General features: G+C 39.7%; 1 protein-coding gene across 1 annotated transcript in view; it reads right to left on the minus strand.

Annotated features, from left to right (window-relative positions):
• The window catches only part of pdia5 (protein disulfide isomerase family A, member 5), an 81501-nt gene continuing 59689 nt past the window's right edge, over window positions 1–21812 (minus strand). Inside the window, exons 14-17 of the mRNA XM_042494233.1 lie at window positions 21088–21218; window positions 15741–15811; window positions 5573–5707; window positions 1–3434 (exon numbers count right to left, since the gene is read on the minus strand). Coding sequence (XP_042350167.1) covers window positions 3354–3434; window positions 5573–5707; window positions 15741–15811; window positions 21088–21218 — 418 coding nt within the window. The 3' untranslated portion in view covers window positions 1–3353. The remainder of the gene's footprint in view (window positions 3435–5572; window positions 5708–15740; window positions 15812–21087; window positions 21219–21812) is intronic.

Raw genomic sequence — 21812 nt, forward strand, 5'->3', positions numbered from 1 at the left:
TGTTTTGGAAACGTTTGACTTTATTAAGTTTTTTGTTTTTTTTTTAAATCTCGCAAGGTCCTTACTGCAAGGGGAAAAACTGTACGTATGGCTGGGCACAGAAAAATCAACAAAGGAAAACAATGACTTCTTGGCATAAGTGTGACAAATTCTCACACAACATGGATACCTTTGGGATAAGAGAGGTGGTCTTTCTATTATTCAACAAATATGCAATGTCACTGCGGAGACTCCTAAACAAAAACAAATGAACACAGCAGACAAAAGGTAATTGTTTCCCCTGGAGAGGAGAATGAACACCTAATTACAGCGATATGTCAACACCTAACTGTGTAAAGCGCTCGTTCAAAATGCCCTCGCATACCGTGGAATGATAATAGTCACATTGAACACTGAACACAGAAAAAGTGTTTGGTACCAGCCAGAACATTTGAAACCGATACACTTGGAATGAGTCCATCAGGAATCACGATGATAACGTATGACAAGAAATGGTTCAGTAACATCTACTGACAATTACATGTTGTCATGATATAGCACAGAAAAAGGACAATTTATTTATTGATTTATTTTTACTGTGGGATACAAATGTAAACAATGTTTAATTTGGTGACCTAAGGGCTCAAAATTATTCAGCTGGAATGCAAAAAATTACAAACAAACTAGTTCCCTTTAATTGTGTTTCGCTATCCCTGAGAACCTTATTCATAATGAAAGAAACCAAAGTCTTGAATAATAAAACACAAGTTCAGCTACAGATAAGCCTTTAAATATTTATAGTGGCCGAAGCGTGGGAGTTGAAAACACACAACATAAAAGAAAAAAATCGCCACAAAAGTAATGATGATGGTGTTATGCTGCCAGGAGTGGGAGGGGGTCTGGAGACTTCGCTTAATTACTCCTCGGATGTACTCTGAATCCATCCCTTGGAACATGATGGGGAGGCATGGGAGAGAGAGAGAGAGAGCGCTGTCCGAGCGAACCGAGGCCGAGCGATTCCAGGCCAAGGCATGGCAGGCAGACACAGATCGAGACAAGCTGTCAAGAGGAGGGCTGTCATTTTGGCTCCTTGGTGCCGTTCGGTTCAGCAGAAAGTGGCGGAAATGCACGGGCACAAAACAGACTGGGTACCCTTAAACAAAAAAAAAACCCCTGAATGCCCAAAGTGTAAACCAGAAATGATTTCAGCATCTCCCTGAACAATGTGTGACTGCAGACGCGACTGTGGGACGTTGGGTGGAATCCATGATTGCTTCAGTGGACGGAGGGAAGATTTCATGATCATCATGCAATATTTAGCCTCCACACTCCCATGCTTACTGTAGGCGAATGAGCCTTACCCTTGTTAAATCACTACAGCTTTGAGTGTTAATATTTGGAAATGTACAAAGCGTGGAAATATCAAGGGCAATGCGCAAGAATATTTGGCATTTCATGGTCTTGTTTTCTTTTTTTCTTCTTTGACTTGCTCTGGTCCATGACTTGAGGGAATTGCAAGGGCACCAGGCCTCTGAGTCCCATTCCACTTATTTTATATATTTCTGCAATTCCAGCATGTTTCTATTTTTCATATCTTTAAGGCCACAGTTTTAAGCAAACAAAAGTCCTTCCTAAAAGCAAAACTAATCACGAGAGACTGGAACCATACAGAATATTGACCCTTTGGCCATGGTTTCACCCACTTCACACTGCTACAGTATTTGATTACGCTGCGTTTACGTGAAATCAGGCAGACAGCAGACTGAAAACACCAGGACGGCAGGAAAAAAAACAAACAGTCTGACAGAATGGCAGGAAGGTAAAACTAAACCTGCGAGACAATATGTTGTGATGGTGATGCTGTACTGTTTACAAAGAATGGAAAAAGATATAATAAATACAATCATTTTGTTTTTTATCTAATGTAATTTTCTACTAATGTCCAGATTGTTCATGTTTTCTCTTTGTGCGAAGGTGCAAAAAACACAAAACATCCGGTCGTAAATTCCATCATGGAGGATGGCAAAAAACTTAACAGCAATGCCATCTACCATTACCGTTGTTCTCTGTCGGCCACAGCTAATGTTACCGTCCTGCAGGGGGTCAGGTGTCTTAAAACCAGCACCACAAGGCTAACCCAGCCACTGCGCCCCACATTTCTAACAAATGACCTGCAGACAGTTTAGGCATATAGTCTATTTTTTCCATGAGCTGCAAGCAAATGTGACAGAAAAACACACTGGAACAATGTAAAGGATATATTAAACATGGATATATATGGATATGGATATATTAAAGTGATAAAATATGCATCCAGTGCTTCCACATATGTGTCAGCTGTGTCTAAACAGACAGCGAGTGAGATGAGCGGACACACAATCAGACAGAGACAGAGCTCTATATGTGATTAGAGAGAGCAGAGGGGCAATGTGCCTTTAGTGTGATTGCTGGCAAACAGCTGTGTGACAATTCACGTATTGGACACTTCTGCGTCCAGTGTGAACCCGGCGTGAGAGTGACAGAGAGAGAGAAAGAGAAGGTGGACTATTGCACTGTTTTTTGGTGAGTTACTACTAAGTAGAAGCCTTTGATGAAGACGCAGCTCTTAAAGCTCACCCGAATCGCAGACCGGCAAGTCACCCCATGAGTCAACCCACGGTTTACCACTTTTCTGCTCTCATCCACTAAAATGACAACCAGTTTGCCATCTGCCACCCCCCCGATTCCACATGAATACAGCATGACAACAAATGTTACTGCACAAGCATTTTTTTAGATGTATGTGTGAAATGCAGGTATGTCTCAGCTGACTGTGAGGATAACAAAGCAATATTCTGTATGGTTCTTGACTTAGTAAAAATATTGGTGTATGTCAATAATCATAGTGTGTCTCTTTGCAGAGACGGAGCACGGTTGATAGGACTGGATTAGGACCCCAGTGGAGTGACGGACAGTGCAGCCTCCGCCTTTAACTATTGATGCCCACCACCACGGGTGTCTCTCCGTTACACAGACCCCCACAGGGCTAAGCAGGGGTCAGTATTGCATAGATAAGGTATAGGGTGTAGCTTTTCACATGTGTAGTCACATTTTTTGGGCAATCAAAGAAAAAGGAAAGAGAAATCACTTTTTTTTGTCAGTGTATTTTCTGCCCATCGGAATATCCATGAAAAAAAGAAGTCTCAAGTGGTCGGTCTCGCTGTAGGTACTCTGTTGGTATTATTACAAACGTGATCACGACGGTATAAAAAATAGCCTTTCGCTGAGGTCATCAAGTCTCCCAAGTCAGTGCTGAAAAGGGCCCTTGCCAGGGTCAAGGGTCACAGTGCAATGACAAACTGTGCAGTGCAACTCCCCGTCCCCGCACGCCAACCTCAGAGCTCCTCCTTCCTCTTGACAACCTTTTCCTGATCGCGTCCTCTTAAGCTGCGCATGAAACCTGTGAAGCCTGCCTCCTGCGGAGACAGAGCGAGTAAAGCACAACTTCTAGTGATCATTTCACAACTTGCAGTGATTTAAAGTCTTGAAATGCCTTGTTTCTGATCTTACAGAGATCAGAGTGCCGTCATTAAATATTATTTCAACTTAGCCTGGCAGCATCGAGATAAGACAAGTAAACACAGACTCCAAATATTGTTGCCAAGTTCAAGATCAATCTGTTTAGTCCTATCCAAAATATTGATATCCAAGTGAAACGAAAGTTAGAGCATCTTTAGCCGCTGTAAGGTGATTTATCTTCCAGTGAAATTAAACATTTGAGTAGGATTCAGTTACAAAAGGGATTTAAATCAAATCCTTCGCATTTGATTGGAGTACTAAAAAGTGGGCATGCTGAGAGTTTATTGTGACACGGAGCATGTCAAAGTCACATTTAACTTTTAACTTTAGGATATAAAATTCATCACTTCATCATTTTATCCTATTGGTCATTTGTGGTAAATTTTTTTTTGTCATAACCAGCATTTAAAGAGTTTAAAGAGATTAAAGAGTTTTTTTATGTTTTGTAAGGTCACAGTAACCTTTGTCTACCAAATTCTAATCAGTTCATTCTTGAGTCCAAGTCGACAATTGTGCCAAATTTAAAAAAATTACTTCTGAAACAGGGAAAAGAAATCGCAAGATTCTGATTCATGCTGTTTTCGGGATATGACACTTCCCTGGAAACCTGTTTCAAATCCCTGTTTACATAAATCTAACGATATCCAGGCTGTCTGAATCTTTGACTCCTCCACAGTCACCCACTCCGACAGTTTAGTTCCCTCAGCGGGTAAGGATGTACCCACTTTGGTTTCTGACTGCCTCGTCACTGTTGTCATTCTGGCATGTAGATTTACATCACATTGTTTGTCATATTTCTTTTTTACTAACGACTCACTCAATTTGATTCAATGCGCATGGCAGGTAATGATTGGAAATTTGTATAAGGTATTCCATGTCACAGGATGAAAATGTAAATTGTGGCAACCTCTCCAACAAATTTTCTTTTTCTCTGAATTGAGATGTGTTATGTTCCAGGTTTATAAACCAGGATAAGATGTTGCAGAACCCAAACACAAAATTCAAAAACCTGATCATCACTGGGATACTAGTGAATAAGCCAGACTTTAGAAGGTAAGCAAAACAAATGGTCCAAGTTTCTTAAACTAGCATGAATGTAAACAGGTTATCCCATGGGCTGAAATCCTGAATCTCATTAACTGCATCTGCATTTTGACAGATTTCGCAATGTTTTGCACTTCACAGTTGATTCCATTTCTTTGGTTAAAAAGTTCTGCTTTTCTCTCAGCAGCATTTTGAGTCACAGAGTAATCAATCTGTTGATCCAATCAGAGCCAATCAAATTGGTGGATGAGAGGAGAAGCTGCTGCAGAAAGCAAACTTTGAGACCCACGATGAGCAGTTACAGTTTCACTTTCGCTGCACGTTCTGCTGCTCCGTCTGTGTCCAGAGTACACTGTTAACTTTGAGAATCATTACTCTAATACGGATATATCAAAGCTTGAGAGTCAAAGACAACACATCTATAATTTTAACCTCTTTCACTCTACCCCTCCTAACCATAGACCTATTTTTGGTGTTTTTTAGGGAGGAAAGGGGAGAGAGATAGAGAGAGAGAGATAACAGGTCAGCACTGTGTGTCAGGCATTTCTAGGCATAAGTATGCAATAAATTTGTTTTGGCTAGGCGCCTTTTCAAACATCTTTCACCTCCTTTAACCTTTGTGAAGCAGGTTTATATTGGATTTGGCTCATGTTCTATTCTATTTCCCTGTTTTATTGTTCTGTAACAATTTTAATTCAAAGCAGGCATTTTTATTGTTTTGTTTCGATTCGTTGATGTTTCAGCATCTATTAAGCACTTAGTACTTTTCAGAACGAATAAACTTCATTATAAGTGTAAAACAACATGTGGAAACCCTGGTGCTGCATGTTGTGAGTATGTAACCAAACCAGTTATGGGGTTTATGTGAACCAGCTTTGATTTTTATTAAAGAAAATAATATATTTCTAAGTGCTCAGTAAGTGAACTGTTTCAGAGTCAGTGATTAAAAAGAAAAGAGCGAAAATAAAGTGATACATGTAGCAGCACTTACCCCACGATCTCCATTGTATTTTTCCACAAACTTGCCATAGTTGTAGTGGTTGAACGTTGGGTAGCCCTCCACACCCTCCTGCTTACACAGGTCATGGTTCTGTCCTTTTGTACAGTCCACAGCAGCATACACAATCTGAGGAAAAGAAAAGCATCACCTTTAGTGTTGTGTTATATAAAGTATGTAATTGGGTTGGAAGCTGGGGTCTGCATGTAATCCAATGATGCATATTTCAATCTTAGTGTTTTTTGTAATCTTAAGAGGTATCTCGCAAACACATTTATATTCCAAATTCTAAATATTGTCCCAAAGATCCTTTCATCGACCGTCTTTGCGGACATCTTGGTTTTCCAACAAAAACTAAAGAGACAAATGAGAAAACAGAGACGAATGGCGCGTTTTTTCTGTGTAGCATTGGTAATTGATTGAGATGGTTATTGTCATGATTTTAACAAGGTAGATACATTAAAATTTGAAAAATCTACTAAAAGATGGGATGTTTGTGCTCATGACAGCTTAAGATGTAAACATTAATGGCGTCCTGCTCGGCTGAGCTGTAACGTTTGCTAGCTCAGTGGTGCTAGGTCAGCTAGCGGTAGATGCAGTGCTTCTGCACAGTGATACAGTTGGCGGTTGTAGAAAATAGTTCCTACATTAATCTGCTCACAACAAGGTCTGGGAATTGTCTTGAGTAACTGGGTCATGATTTCTGGAAAGAGAAATTGCTGTTGAGTTTTGTACTTTTTTAGTGCTTTGATCAACACAAGCTGAGTGCCATCTGGTTTCATTATACTGGTGAGAAGGCAGACGTCTCTACTGCCAATATCCCCAACACTCGGCAACTAACAACAAAACAATCTACACTGAAAAATAGCACAAAAAGTAAAAGTTGTATTTTTGATTTTTAGATGAACTGTCCCTTTAAGAAAAGTCGAGGTCATTTCTTGATAATAAAAACATTGTACACCATTATAAAGTTTAATGTTGGTACTCATTTGCCCAGCCTGTGGATATTAAAGCAAGCAAGATCTGCAACATCCTCCTACAACCTTTGTGAAGCAGGTTTATATTGGATTTGCCTCATAGTCTATTCTATTTCTCTGTTTTAGTGTTCTGTAACGATGATTTTAATTCAAAGATGGCATTTTTATTGTTTTGGTTCAATTACTTATTGTTTCAGCATCGATTAAGCACTCACTACATTTTCAGAACAAATAAGCCTTATTATGATTGTAGATCAATACAGCAAAAATGTTCACACAGGATATTACAAGAGAATATAATAGAGAACTCCATAATTATCAACAGTAAAATGGCCATTTACGACGAGTGCTTACATGTACTCAGCCTCTCTGGCAGTGAGCAGGCTCAACACATTCTCCTAATCCAAATTTAGACCACTAGTTTCTCTCTCCAGGTTACAAAAAAATGACTGATGCATCGCTGTTCGGCTAAACCGTTCGGTGTGGGAGGTGGGGGAAAAAAAATCCCACAACAATCACTCCTACATAAAAACAACAAGGGAGATTTATGTTCCGAGGCTGTTGCATCGATTAGTGACAAGCCGCCCCAATGAGGCGTAAATGCCGCCTCACTGATACATGGCGCACTCAGCGTGTCCTTTTGGACAGCTAAAATGTCACCCACTCTCAGGGTGCTGAGCGCTGCACAGTGAACTTGTCACCGTCAAATAATCGCTCCCCGTCTATCTGACTGCTCCGGCTGAATGCGGAAACGACAGATCTGCTGCGGAAGGAAAACATCAGAAGCTTTCTCTGCGCGTCCAACCGAGAGGCGATGCCCGAAACTTCTTGTCCTAATTACAGAGTACAAGTGCTGCTAGTTTTTTTTCCCCTCCATGCAAATACAAATACTCAAATCTTGAAAATCTGCATAACATATTGTGAGATGAGCACACTGATGTTGAGTTCTTTGTCTGCATCACCAGCAAAGACATCTGCGAGCACAAAGGCAAGAAACAGAGTCTTCTGCACATCAGTGGGGAAGACAGAGCGTATAAGGGGATATTCTTCTTCTATGGTTTGTTAATAAGGTGTATTAAAGTAGGCCTCAAAGCGCCTCCACTACAAGAGGATTTCACGGACTTGCTGCAAGCCGTGTATAATCAGCAGGACTGAGGTGTTTCACCTTTCAAAGGGCGAAACAGTCAACAGAAATGTAGCTGACAACTGCCCAAAATCACCCTATTCTTAACTCTCTGATGCTGCTCACAATGTGAAGCTCTTTTTGTACTTGACCACCTCTGAGTTCGTTTGAGATTCACAGAGAGTCCTTTGAGCACCAGCGACCACAATGAGGACATAATGTAACTACCGACTCCATCCGACTGCTCATCCCAGCGCGTAATCAATCAGAGTAGCTGTGAATTGACAGTAGAAAATGAAGCCGTAGAGTCGTTGTTCTTCAAAGGTCTGCAGCCAATTCCGTTATTGATTCGTCTTCAAGTGACAGAGGGGCCCCACATTATTTCATTGATCCAATAGCAAAATTTCAGAGGAGCGGCATATTACCAGTTGGCTTGGTCTCATTCCACTGGAGTCACGATGAAGAGCAGAGCAGTAATCAAACTGTGCCGATTAACTCAGAACGACTTCTGTTCTCACAACAAAGTTCCTCTGCTGACGTCCCCGAGCTCCTCTTTAAAGCCTCCCGCAGACTGAGATTTTTTATTTTTAATATTAAAAGTTTAGTGAAAGCTACACTCTGTGACATGGATCTTAATAAACTTTGGTACGACATCAAGTTTAATGAGTGCAGACTGATGACATCCTCGTCATTCATGTACGCCGCTGTTCCGCTACGAGACAAATGTTAACATACAAATCTAGCACTTGCTATAGTGGCATTTCTGTGTGTCAAAAAAAAAGTCTGAAGAGGAGGAGGAGAATGTGGACGCTGTTGTGGTTCGGGAAAAGAGGCCAATTCTGCAACAAAAGTTTGAAGTATTTATTAGCATCTAGTAGCATTTAGCAGAGCTGCATTTAGCAGAGCTGCATTGACCAGTGCGTCATTTCATGCTGCATTTCTATTGGCTGGTTCCCAGATCGTAACAGCAGTCACACAGTGAGATGTTCATCCCAAATTTCTGACACTGCCAGAATTTAATCCCAGGCTGTCTTTGATCGCAAGACCATGACAACAGCCGTCCTTTTATACCAGTGTATACCGTGTAGGGGTTGACAGATTATCAGCCTGACAGATAATTGAGACCGATATTTTGGCATTTTGCCGATTATCTGTATCGGTATTTTATTTTAATGGTCACCTATAAAATTAATTAATTAAGAAGTGCAAAGAAAGTGTCAGCATGGGAGGAACTTTTACTTTGTAAAACCTCAGCAAGCTATTTTTATTTCTTAATTTTTTATTCAAATATTTGTAGGGAACTTTTTGTGTTGGAGTTTGTTATATTAAAAAATTTAAATATTGACAGAAATACTTTATTTTTATTGTCAATGCACATCGGTTCCAAATATCGGTTATTGGTCTCATTAACTACTAATAATCATTATCAGCTCTGAAAAAACAATATTGGTTGACCCCTAATACCGTTTATACCGGGCTTAAGACTGGTACTGGAGTGAATAAAGGAATAAATTCAGTTGGTATCTTGTAGGGATGAACCGATTTATCGACTTTAGGTCAGTATCAGCTGACATTCATCTTCATTCAAATAAGATGACATTCACACGTGGCAGTGGCTGATGTTTTTATGTTGTGTCACATCAATTTTGTGCAGGTTAAAGAGCAAGACTAACGGCGTCCCGAGGACAAGAGAAAAACGTGTTTGGGATGAAAGGAAGCAGGAAACTTACTGTTGACACTTCAGGGGACTTAACCTTTTGTTTGTGATGCTAACCTCATTGACTTGAACGCTTTACAAATGAGGGAACTTATCATTGATTTTAGGAAAGACAATGATAAGCCCAAAGTGAGCACAGCACACGGTAAGGAAGTTGAGATTGTTGACTCTTATTTGATGTGGACAACAAAGAACACACCTACTGCGGAAACTCAACTCCTTTAAAATCTGCAACACCATTTTAAGCATTTTTTAACCTATTTATCAAAAGTATTCTGACTTTTTCTTTAATCTGCTGGTTTAACGGGTTGTCTGTGAGGGACAGAAACAGTCTGAACGGTGTCGTTAAAGTCTGCTGCGAGACAATCAGAGTCCAGCAGAGAGAAATATGCTCCCTTTGGGAGAAATATGTAGCCCAGAAAGTAAAAGGAATTATCAGTCAATCTGATCACGTCCTGTCAAGCGAATTCACTTTAATGCCCTCAGGCCGGCGCTACAAAGCACCCCTTAGGAAAACAAATCGCTATTCTAAGTCCTTTATTCCTTCTGCTATCAGGCTGCTGAATGTTGACAGTAGTCTTTTGAAAATGTTTTATTTTGTAACCACAGAGTTGTTTTTTTATTGTATGCATATGCATTTATTGTATACATTCTGTGAATGTATTTAAGTAACATGCAATGGAGTTAGAGTGTCTTATTTATGTTTACTAGCTTATGTATTGAAGGATGGGCATTTTTGTTTAAATATTTTTTGTTTTTCTGCCTGGTCCTCGTGCGAGTCAGTATGCACGGGACCGCACCAGGTGCCAGTGTGCATCTTTGCCCGTATATTGATCTCTCTGAAAAACTACTACTGCTGCTGATTGCTGCTCGTTCTGTCTGTCAGTTTGTGTACGGTCTGAGAAGACTGTAAAACTGAATTGCCCTTCTAGGATAAATAAAGTTGTCTGACTCTGAATCTGAACAACAAATCTGTAAAGAAATCAGCAGCAGGAGTGCTGGCTACTGTCAGCTTTTAGCAGCTGGTGTCTGGAGTTAACAGCTGACGGAGGTTGCATCGAGTTACGTTATAATGCTTTCAAGCTCTCCTCAGTAAAAACTAGTATATGGAGAGACGGTAAATCATAATGTTCTCCTGTTTTGTTTTGTTTTTCAATGTAATCTTATAAAAAAGCATTTTTTCGGGGAGGAATTTGTTAATATTTGCACAGCAATATAAAATAGACATAAGAGGACGAAATATGAGTGACTGAACTCACCATTTTGTTGTTATTGTTGTTGTGTCTATTTAAATGTTATCTGTGTGCCATTTGCTTTAATTTGTACAGCTGTGGTTGTTTTAAATGTACTATATAAATAATCTTGACTTGATTTGAACTCAACACTACTTGAAACTGAATTGAAATTAAAATTTGTACAGCTCTTTGGGGCTTGCTCTGTGGTTGGGTTGTAATGAACTTTGACTTGACTAATTTTTAAGTCACTTTGTGTTGCCTTTGGGTGTGAAATGTGCTATATAAATAAATTTCAACTTTTATGACAACAGAAATCTTTTGGCAGAAAAACAAAACTATATAAAATTGTCTTTGGATGATGTTTGCTAATCTTGTTTGTACAAGGTTCGCCTAAAATCTTTCTTCTAAAAAATGATATATAAAGTATACACAAAGTACAGTATTATATTTAAAAAAAGAGAGCTGTAATATCTTAATGCTGTATTTTCAGTTTAGTATAGTTCAACTTGTTTTTTTAAAATCTTATGAAGTGCGTGTATATTTATGTCTGTAATGTGATGCAACTCCTGTTGAAATGGTTGGATGGATAATTCTGACGTTTTATTTCGACAAGGGACTCATTATTTTCACAGCTCTGGCCATCATTTGCATTAGTTATGATAGCACTTTACTCATCAAAGCCATTTATGAAATCTGGAACGTAGCAATCGCAAAAACAATTTCAGATGAGGCAAGAAACTCGATTGTTTTGACAATCAGACAGGTTGTAAACAAGCTGACAGTTTAGCCTGAATACCCAAACCACTGCATGTGGAGGTAAGAACAAAATCGAGCTCATACGAAATGTCTGTAATAAAATGTCATTGCACAGGAGAGCAGTTTATAGTGCTCTATCAGCCAAATTTTTCACAACTTCACCCAAATCTAAGTAACTGGTGAGGACTGTGTTTTTTATTGCTGATGGGAATGATAAATGACCTAAATGAGGATGGACAATGAAAAAAATGGGGAAAAAAATGGAAGAAACCTCCGGAAGAGTAACTGAGGAAGGATCTCTCTCTCAGGACGGCCAGAAATAATTGTGGGGCCCTAATTAGCGCCATGGTTGTGGTCAGTATATTTCTATTTAACTTTACATGGACTTAAGCAGCACCGTGGCAGGTCATGTTGAGCAAATCCATAAAAAAACCCATCCAATCCTCAGATGAAACACTTTTCTTATTACAGTGGCAACGGACAGCTTTTGGAAACAAGCAGTTCCAGCCAATGTGCGCCTTTTAATGCTGGTATTGATTAGAATTTGGGGAAAACACAAACAGCTCAGAACAAACTCGAGGCACACAGCTCCCCCGCTGACTTACAGCACAGAATGTGGAGTTTTAATTGTTTGCGTCTTCAAAGCTGCAGCTAAGCTCGTGTTTGTCTTTGGTAAATGAGGCAAGGGCAGCTAATAGACTGTGATCAACACCGGCCGGGCGCAATTCACTGGGGCTCGGCTTTATAAATAGAGAGGATTGCCGAGCAAACACATGCCCAGTTCTCAGACTTGTTCAAACACAACTTCACACCTCCACTGGCCACTGGAGGGACGACGAGAGGGAAGAGATCTTAAACTCGTGCTTTTATATAACCCTCGCAGATAGGAGGGTCCCCTGGTTTTGGCAGCTTGCGGAGGTTTCATCACAACTGGTGAAGCAGTGCCAAAGCACCTTCAGTTGTTGTGGCAGCGAGATACTGGATGTCAAAAAAACATTTCTGACTGTTCTGATAGTCCGAACTTTTTTCTCAAAATACAAAGTCAATATTCTTTTTCCATCAGGCGGTCAGGGTCTCAATGGATTGTGTTTCTTGGTGGCCACTTTAAGAATCGTTGCTCCATTAAAGATATATCGAAAGTCAAAAACAACATATTTTTTATATTTCAGAGTATGGATGGGCAATATATCGTGTCGAGATATGAGACTATATATTGTCTTAAATATTGGATAATGTTATATCGTGATGTGAAATAAATTGTGTTTTTCAGTATGCAGAAATATTCAAAGACAATAGATTAAAATTACACATTGTACTGCAAGTGAAAAACTGTAAAGATATAGCAAAACTGCATTGGCTCAGCTAGTTTTCCCCTCACCAAAATTTAGCCTGACTTTGGAGCATTTTTTAATACCAAAAGCAACAAGCAAGCATGACACTGCTGGTACCGAGTAGATTCGTTTGTTCAGGAGTAATAAAATTGATTTGCTCGGGAGCCTATTTTGTAAAATGAAATAAGACCAGGGGCCAGTCAAAGCAGTCCCATACATGTTTCTAGGATTTTAGGACACTTCTGAGACTTTAGGACGTTTCTATGATTTTAGGACATCTCTAGGATTTTGGCATGTTTTTATGACTTTATGACATGTTTAGGACTTTAGGATGTTCTTAAGATTTTAGCGAGTTTCTTGGATTTTAGGACATTTTGGGCTCAGCCTCGACATTTGGGGATCCTCCACTGGCACTTTTTTATTTTAAAAACAAGCTCTATTTTGATGCTGTTTTATGCACTCTGGCATTTTATGGACACTAAAAGTAAAAAAAAAACTATTCCAATTGTGAATCACTTACCTTTTATTGTGAGTTAAAAAATGGTTAGGGAGCCACCTGGCAGCCCCACTAGGGGCCAGATTTGGCCCGTGGACCTTAGGTTGAGTATTACTGCCTAGGCCTCTAGTTTTACAAGATGCCAGTATGTTAAATAGCTTTAACACTCAGCCCACTTCAGTCTCTGAAAGATAGTAATGTGAGCCAAGGACTCAGGCATCGGCACAGAATGGAAGAGGTTAATACTGATGATGTAATGATGTATTTCAGTGTTTACTGTAAGAATGAAGAAATCAGCAAAAGCATGTAAAAGTTCCTGACAGTTGCAGCTGTAAGGCAAAACTCAGAGAGTCGTGCAAAAACATTTTTTTTCCCGAATCATCTGCTGAGGTTTAATGTTATCGAGAACTGTTACAAAAGATTGCCTCAGAAAAATGGATGACTAAATTGCTGAGGACACGTCACTGTTTCACACCATCTGACAATGATTTTAAAAAATTCCTAAGAAATGAGAGAGCAACATTGCCTGAGTACTTTTGGAACAATGTGCGTTTAACATTAAGCATCTCCATGAAACACTAAAAAATCAAAAGGCAAAAATATGATGCTGTTTTTTAGATGGTGAGTGTCTCTTTGAGATGATAAATCATAACTCACAGTATTGCCAGACACGCGCCTAAGTGTGTGTGTGTGTGTGTGTGTGTGTGTGTGTGAGTGTGATTGAGTCACACAATTAAGGAGGTTTGGAAACACTGCGCCCTGCAGTCAGAGGGTATTAACAGGGAAGAGCAGGAGTGGGAGGGCGTCAGGACACGAGCCCGGAGGGGAAAGGAGTGAAAGGGAGTAGAGATGATGGAGGACGAGTGTGTCCTGTTGTGACTACATGAACCTGCACTAACCCCGGAGCCCCGAGTGCGCCGAAGATTTGATGAGGCTGTATAACTAAGTGCTCAAATTCCTTACTGACACTGGAAGACAAATATTAAAAACAAGGTGGAAGGAGTTTTGGGTTTCATTTTGAGTTTGCAATATGTGGCTGCAGTCACTGTGCAGGCGTTTGTGCTTATTTCATAAAACTCTAATCTGATACCCAGTGACGCGTCAGCAAAGTCATGTGAGCCGAGTACAAATGAGGCAAAAATTGATTACAAAAGTATCATGATGTTTGAGCTTTTCAATGCCAAAGGAAGAGGAACGCCAGCAACAAGTGCAGCTGCAAAGCTCCACCTCAACTTGTTGAAAAGAAAAGCGTTTTTTTTAACAAAGTCCAGCATTTTGTTTCATTTTTTGCAAAGAGAGAACTATTTACACTGCACATCTATTCTGCACCACACAGCACACTCATAAAATCATTTTCACAATCTTACCTACAGTTTTTTAAAAAAAAATGTTTTCTCCGTTGCATTCACATAAAAAAATTCATATTAATAAAATGAAATTTAGTAAAATAGGTAATAATTATGATAACCTGCAAGGACATTGTCTTTGATCATGGGGCGCCCATACCACCAGGCGAGCTATAGTGTACCCTGGTTTCTAAGAGTTTGGGTAAAACAATGGTTGTTGTCATGGTTACTTTTTAATAAGGCTGAACCCGCCTCAGGATCATGTCAGTCAAATCACATTTGACTTCTCAATAAGAATATTTGACTTTTCATTCCTTTTATTCCATGTACAGTTTGACAGTTTGAATGTAGTTAAGTAGGGCCTTCAGACTGACAGTGACATATTGTAAAAAAGCTAAATATGGCAACAAAGTTTTGACGATATGAGACATTTTTTGCCGACACTAGATATCAAACTGAAGCCAGAGACTGTGTGGTATTTATGTGAGCTGTAAAAGCCTCAGAGGGTTGTTAGGTTTCAGTGTGTAATGTAGCAGAGGCGCAGCAGTCTGTGTTGTTGTCATGATTTGGGGCCTGCAAGGATCACTGGGGAAATGAATTACGTTAGTTCAGAAGTTCAGTGCTTCTATCCCGTGTTATCACTCAATCTTATGCACTGTGTTCGAGTTTTTTACTGCCCTTTCATCTTAATGTTTTGTTTTTGCATGTCTGGGTCCCAGGTTGGTTTGAATATCTGTCTTTTGTTTTGTGAACTTTTGGACAAGTGTTACGTGTAGGTTGTTGAAGGCCTGCAAGCTAAAAACCAACAACTGAAGAAGACAGTCCAGAATTATTGGAAGAAGTTTTTTTTTGGTCAGATTTTCTGTTTCCTTCTTATTTCTGTCTTTGTATTCACACACACACACACACACACACACATCCCAGCTCTGACATTTTATTGGAAACACAAGTGAATTCAACATTGATCCTCTCTCGTCAAAATTGTCATGATAAAAAAAAAAAAAAATATACACACACACACACACACACACACACACACACACACACACACACACACACACACACACACACACACCATATTATTGTTACTTTAAGCGTCAGCTTGAGCTTTTGGGCGATGTCACTACTGATCGGTGAAAATGTGTGAACATAATTGAATGTTTATAAAAAGCAACACTAACCTTGCGGTCCTCTTTGAAGAGCTCTGCTGCCGTGGTGAAGTGTGGAACAGCGTTTTTACAGTGCGGACACCCTGAAAGAGGAGAACACACAGATGGGACGTTATTACAGCTCGTTGCAGCACACTCACACCACAACATGTAGCTTCAGGCCCCAAACTGCACCTAATACAGATAGTAATGTCACATAAACATGCACTCATTCACAGGTATAAAGGAAATCACTTCCATTCATCAATTAGTCAATCTCAAACCTGCTCATGAAGCACGAGGCCCATTCACTCTCCTGCAGTTATTTAGAGGTTTACGCCACATTAGAGATGGTTCACGTGGACATTATGGGAGACTGTAAATCTCTTTATTGCTGTCATAAACACAACCTCTCAGGCTCTCTCTGCTCCAGCAGCCATCCATATACACAAAGTCAATACGTACACAAATACACCACCAGGAACCACAACAACAGATCACGTTTACAGGCAGCAGGTTCACTTCCAGTAGAAAGATGATGCAATCATACGAGAGCCGACCAGGTTGTGTTTCAACTATAAATCTGTGAGGAAAAAAGGATTTCTGATTCTAGCTACATCTTGTTAAGGAGGGAAAGACGTTTTTTTTTTTCCCAACACAGTGATGACATCTTTCCCTTTGAATTTCTGTCAAAGGTTTTTTTTATTTTTTATTTTATATACTTTGTTGTTTTGCCAGTTATTGTCAACGATTGATAAAAGTGAGTGTTGTGTGGCAGCATATGCTTTTTTCAGCTTTGGAAATGTGGCATGAAATAAAAAGTTTCAAAACCGCCAGACCTTGGCGAGTGAAAATGAAAAATCGGAGCTGAAAGACTCGTCTGCAGGTCCCTGGTCAGCTAGAACAGCAACAGATTTGCAAGACAAGACAGCGTGTTGACTTTGTTCCATAGTTTGAGGGTCAGTGAACGGAAACACATCCAACATGCTAATGCAGATTAAATGACATCATCCAGATGTGGTGATCGGGAAAAAAAGAGGAGTCTACATTTCATCCATCAACCCTCAAATTGCGTAAATTTAAATTGCCAATATAAAATCTGCTGAATGGAAAGACGTCAATTCGAAAAATCTCCCTTTTATCACAAAAATGTTTTTATGCTCCCATGTGGAGGTATTTCAAGCCATTCAAAAAAGCCATATCTTGCAAAACTGCAACACCTTTTCCACTTTTCCAGGTCACATGTTGCTATGGCGATGCTCTTGTAAGTAAGAACTGGCTCCCTCATGATGCAGCAGGAGCCACAAGAGCTGTTACTGCATCATATAACTCATATAACTTCAAAAACTGAATGGATCATCAAGAAGTTTTGAATCGACAATTCCTCTGTGAAATCGTGGACTATCACCTCCCAGAAATCCCACGTATAAGGGGCTCGCCTTTCAACTATTATTCCATAACACGCCGACATCTCCTTGATTGGAAATAATTACGTCCAGTGCGGTGGCTGCAATAGAAATAAACCTGCTAATGTTTTGAACATCCATCGCTATGCTTCTTTGAATGTTATTGAGAGAGGAGAAGTCGCAGAACATCACTTAGTGGAAACACAGTCATTGCAATTGTGTTTTATCAACATTTAGAAAATATCGCCTAAGTTTTGGGCAAATCTATAATGGATCACTGCCTACTGTTTTCATACAAAAGTATCCCTTTATGTCGTTAGGTTCATCCACATTAAATTGAGAAAACTGTTTCTTTATGCTCTCACACTAAAGCTTCTATGTGGGAGATCAACCAAATAGCATAACAGACAATTTAAAGGTGCTCATTTTAGTTTAATCAAAATGTACAAAACAACGTTACCCCTCGTTGATCCCAGTCTAAATGGATTTTACAGGTGCACTGACTGATGGTGGCCGCCGTTCTCCTAATGAGGTATTTTTACTGTTGTTTACGTGCCCACAAGCACTCACGTACGCACGGACAACTCTGCTTTCAACTCAATTATACATCAACTCTGCAACCGTCCATTTGCCTTCCTTTTCAGAGCTGCCTCTCTAAGCCAGCATTCAGCGCAGCTCAGAAATCCATTTCCTACTGAAGTACCCTTTTAGCTGCAACATTAAATGGCCTTTAAACCTTTAAAGGTTCTGTCGCAATTCTGCAAATGATATATCAAAAAACACAGCAGTGTGCCAAACACCATGGTTTTTCCTCACATGAAGAGAACAGTCGGACCAGGTGGGTCACCATAACTGCTCAGACTTTGTCTAAAAGTGGCGTCGTGCTGTCACTGAGTGCAGGAATATTTCAGATATCAAATCTCACATATCTTCTGTCTTCCAAGCTTTATAGGAGCTAAAACAAAGTGGATCTGCTGGTTATAATGAGCCGTGTCTCACTCATTTCTCTCATCTACCTGCACAAACATTTTCACACATCTTTCTCATAATTGTTGACAGACGCTGAGGTGGAGAGAAAGCACCATCACCATTACTCATTGATAAAACATGCAAATTACAGAGGAAGGCAAGCAATTTAAATCAAATTAAAGAGCATCAAAATGTTTTGTTTGGAACTAAGCATCACTTTTAATCACAGACTGTCTATGTAATGGATGCAGCTACCGTGACGTCAGCCACTGGTGTGTGCACTGAAACCTTGACTTCGGCATTTCAGCCGACACTATCCTGTTTTTTTGGAGCCAGAAGTGACCATATATTGCTGTTGAAATTAGTGTTTCACCAATATAAAGAGGGTAGAAAGATAAGTTTCAGTTCAGTTTAGCGGTAAACAGAATTTTTGTTTTGTGAAGATGGATGTGTTTGGGAAGCACTGAGTAAATGAGACTTTGTTTATACTGCCCAAGTTTTATGACAGTTTGTAAAGAGATGCTTTGATATAATTTTGCGGTTGTTAAACATGGACCCCCACCTCAATTAATCGAGAATTTTTTCCATTTTTGCATTGTTTGTTAATCGCACGTGAGAAAAAAAAATCTTCATGAATACAACATAACACAAGGTGGGTAATTTATATAAAAATTATCATTTGAGGAATGAAATATGCCTTTAATTTATCACTGTAATCAACTGAGCACCATGTGAGTTCAGGAGAGAGCCAGAAGATGGGGCGGCTTTTAGATTTCGTTCAGTTTCAGTTATGCAGAATTGAGGCTAAAAGTCAAAAAACTTTGTTAAAAACAGATTGTTCTGTCTGAAGCATCTCCAGCCTCAGTGTCTTACTGAGCATCTGCATCTCATCAAATGCTCTATTACACACAAACTCCCTCACTGATGCGACACCAGTGAGCAGGATGCAGATGGGGTGGGCGGGGTGACAGGGAGGCAGGTTGTTGCTGCCTGATGTGCATCTGGAGCGTCTCTTTGTAGAGGGGAGCACCAAAGGGCCGATCGGAGACAGCAGCCTGACCGCCGTGCCCCGTCTGGCTTTGAAGCCCTCATCAGACACAAAGGGCAGAGGTGCATGTGCGCGTCTATGTGTGTATTGATTATTAAGCGAGTTGGCCGCTCTGTATTCCCTCTGCGTCTGCGTTTTGTTGAAGAACTCAGATGAAAAGTGTCATAGCACTGGGGCTTTACATTTTTAAAGATGAGCTCAACGACAAAGACTCTCACCTTTCTCTTTGTGGAAGTCTCACTTAAAACAAAAACTGCTGACGTAGTTGGAGCCAAAGATGAGAGCGGGGGCCACACGCATAAACAAGGTGTACAAAAATAATCATTTATGCCTTCTCCCAAACATAAACTGGTGTTTATAGAGGAGGAATCTGCAGTGAGACATCGGCACCTCACATATTCTTCAGGGCAGGCGTACACACAGTTTTAGCTGAGATCGCTGCAGGTGAGACGATAAGGACGTGATTAAATGTTGAGTTGAGAGAACAATAACATTGTTTTTAGGCTGTTTGCCAGTTTCACTGATTGTGTGATTATTTTTGTAGACTGCACTACATTTTGTAAAATGTCAATCAAAGGCCCATTTATGAAGTTAATCTTAAATTATTCACGAGAGATTAATTTAATTATTTTTGCTTACATTAATCTCCGTGTTAATGATCGTTGAATTTTATCCTGTAAAGCACTTTGTAAGTTAGTATTCAACACTAGCGCTATGAACGAATCATTGATCATCCTTCTGATGTTTAATAATCTGAATGATTGAGATTTTACCACGATGATGTTTTGCAGACATGTGATGAATAATTGGTTCGGACGCTACAATTATCCACAGCCGTGCTATATGACGACTTTCTCTTGCACTGTTGATATTACCTCTCCAAAAAAGTGCTGAAAATTAAAAAACAAAAAAAGAGAGTATAATTATCAATTATAGTAATTATGAGTGTAGTTTTCTGGACATTTTTCCTGTTTTTATTCCCCATTTAAATATCAACAACAACAATAACAATAATAATAATAATTTGCAGGTCTTTTTCTTGTAGCCTTGTACTAATTTTTTGCATTTTGTGGTACATTTATTGCCATATTGCTCACTGCCTTTTCCTTCTCTTTTCCTTTTCTAATGAAATCAAACCAATGTTCCTCGGGTTTCACAAGGTTAAACAGCTTGTTAAAGTCATCTGAACGCAGCACAAGAAAACTGATGTCGATTCAGGTTTCAAAGGCTTAAACTAAATTCTCACTGACAGGTCTAATAAGTGGTAAAAGGGCACAGGTGTCGATATGCAAACCAATGTTTAAAGGTGTTTCGTGCATCCATTCATGACAAACTGTGGGTATGGCAATGAGGCTGGTGCTCGTACCACTGTGATTGAGATTTATAAAACAGAATTAGGCGCACGCACAGCTTTATAAATTTGATGAAAAGAACGTGCATGCACATTTCTGCTTTTGTGTGTAAACAGTGGCTTAAACTGACCTTCAGTTGGCCAGTTGTGCCCTGACAGAGATCAGATTAATTCAATGTCAGAATTAGTTTATGAAGTCTCTGAAACGCCTGCATTATGAAATTTCAGGTTTTTAAGGAATGCTGAAATATGAGGTGGAACAGTGATTTGTTCTCTTTTTTTGTTTTGATTTTTACTTGCACAAATCTATTCTCAGTGATGTGAATCATTCCTCCGTCTCTCCGTGGCTTAGGTGGGGTTTATATGCTGTGCTGCGAGAAGCTTGACAGGCAGCTCAGAGTTACATAAGCACGCTGATTTAAATCCAGGATATGATCACACTGAGTCCAACAGAGAAAGGGCTGCGAAGTTGCAACAACTTTACACACACTTCATATTTTCATCAAAACAGCCAAACATATAAAATTGAACTGTCAGGAGTGACTCCCAAACTGTTTAATAAACAGGTGTTAAATAGATTTGATATGAGTTACTGTGAGCTCTTACAGGGAGCGTAGAACATCACCAGAGCGTGTTTCTTCTTCTTCAGCGCCTCTCGGAAATCCTCAGATCCAAGATGGCTGACGCTGGAAGGCTTGTCCTCCCAAGACTGCTCTGGTGGAGGAGGAGCCTGGGGACTGCAGACATGAAGGGGAGAAAAGCATTTACTATGTATACAAAAAGCAGGGAAAACACCGCTTTACATTATTGTCAGTGGTATAAGTGGTGTAAATAGAGATACGGAGCATGCAGGTTCAGGCAGAACAGACTGCCAGGGGACGCCAGGCTGTGTTCACTCTGTCATCAAAGACAAGTTGAGACTGAATCTCACCTCCTACTATACTGTGACAAATACAAAGATTTAAGAGAAAATTTCTCTGAAAAAATAAACAACATATATCCTGGGTTTATCCATTTTCCAAATCTTTAGAAACTGCCTTATATATGTGGGGAGGAAAGTCAGTGTGCAGTCAGTGGCGAAATACGTTGAATTTTGTCATAAACCAAGAGAAACAAGCTCTACACTAAATGTCACTACCTGACTAAGATGGTATGTATATATTAGGTGTCTGAAATGTATTTCTTCATTTAATAATCTGTTATTTTGCTTTGGCAACAATGTAACATAAACATTCATGCCATTAAAGCTGATTTGAATTTGAATTTGGAACGTGCATATCAAGCTATTATGGTAAGTGGACTCGGATCTGTGTGTCAAATGAGTTAAAATA

The sequence above is a fragment of the Plectropomus leopardus genome, chromosome 10 (genome assembly GCF_008729295.1).
Source record: "Plectropomus leopardus isolate mb chromosome 10, YSFRI_Pleo_2.0, whole genome shotgun sequence".
Lineage (NCBI taxonomy): Eukaryota > Metazoa > Chordata > Actinopteri > Perciformes > Serranidae > Plectropomus > Plectropomus leopardus.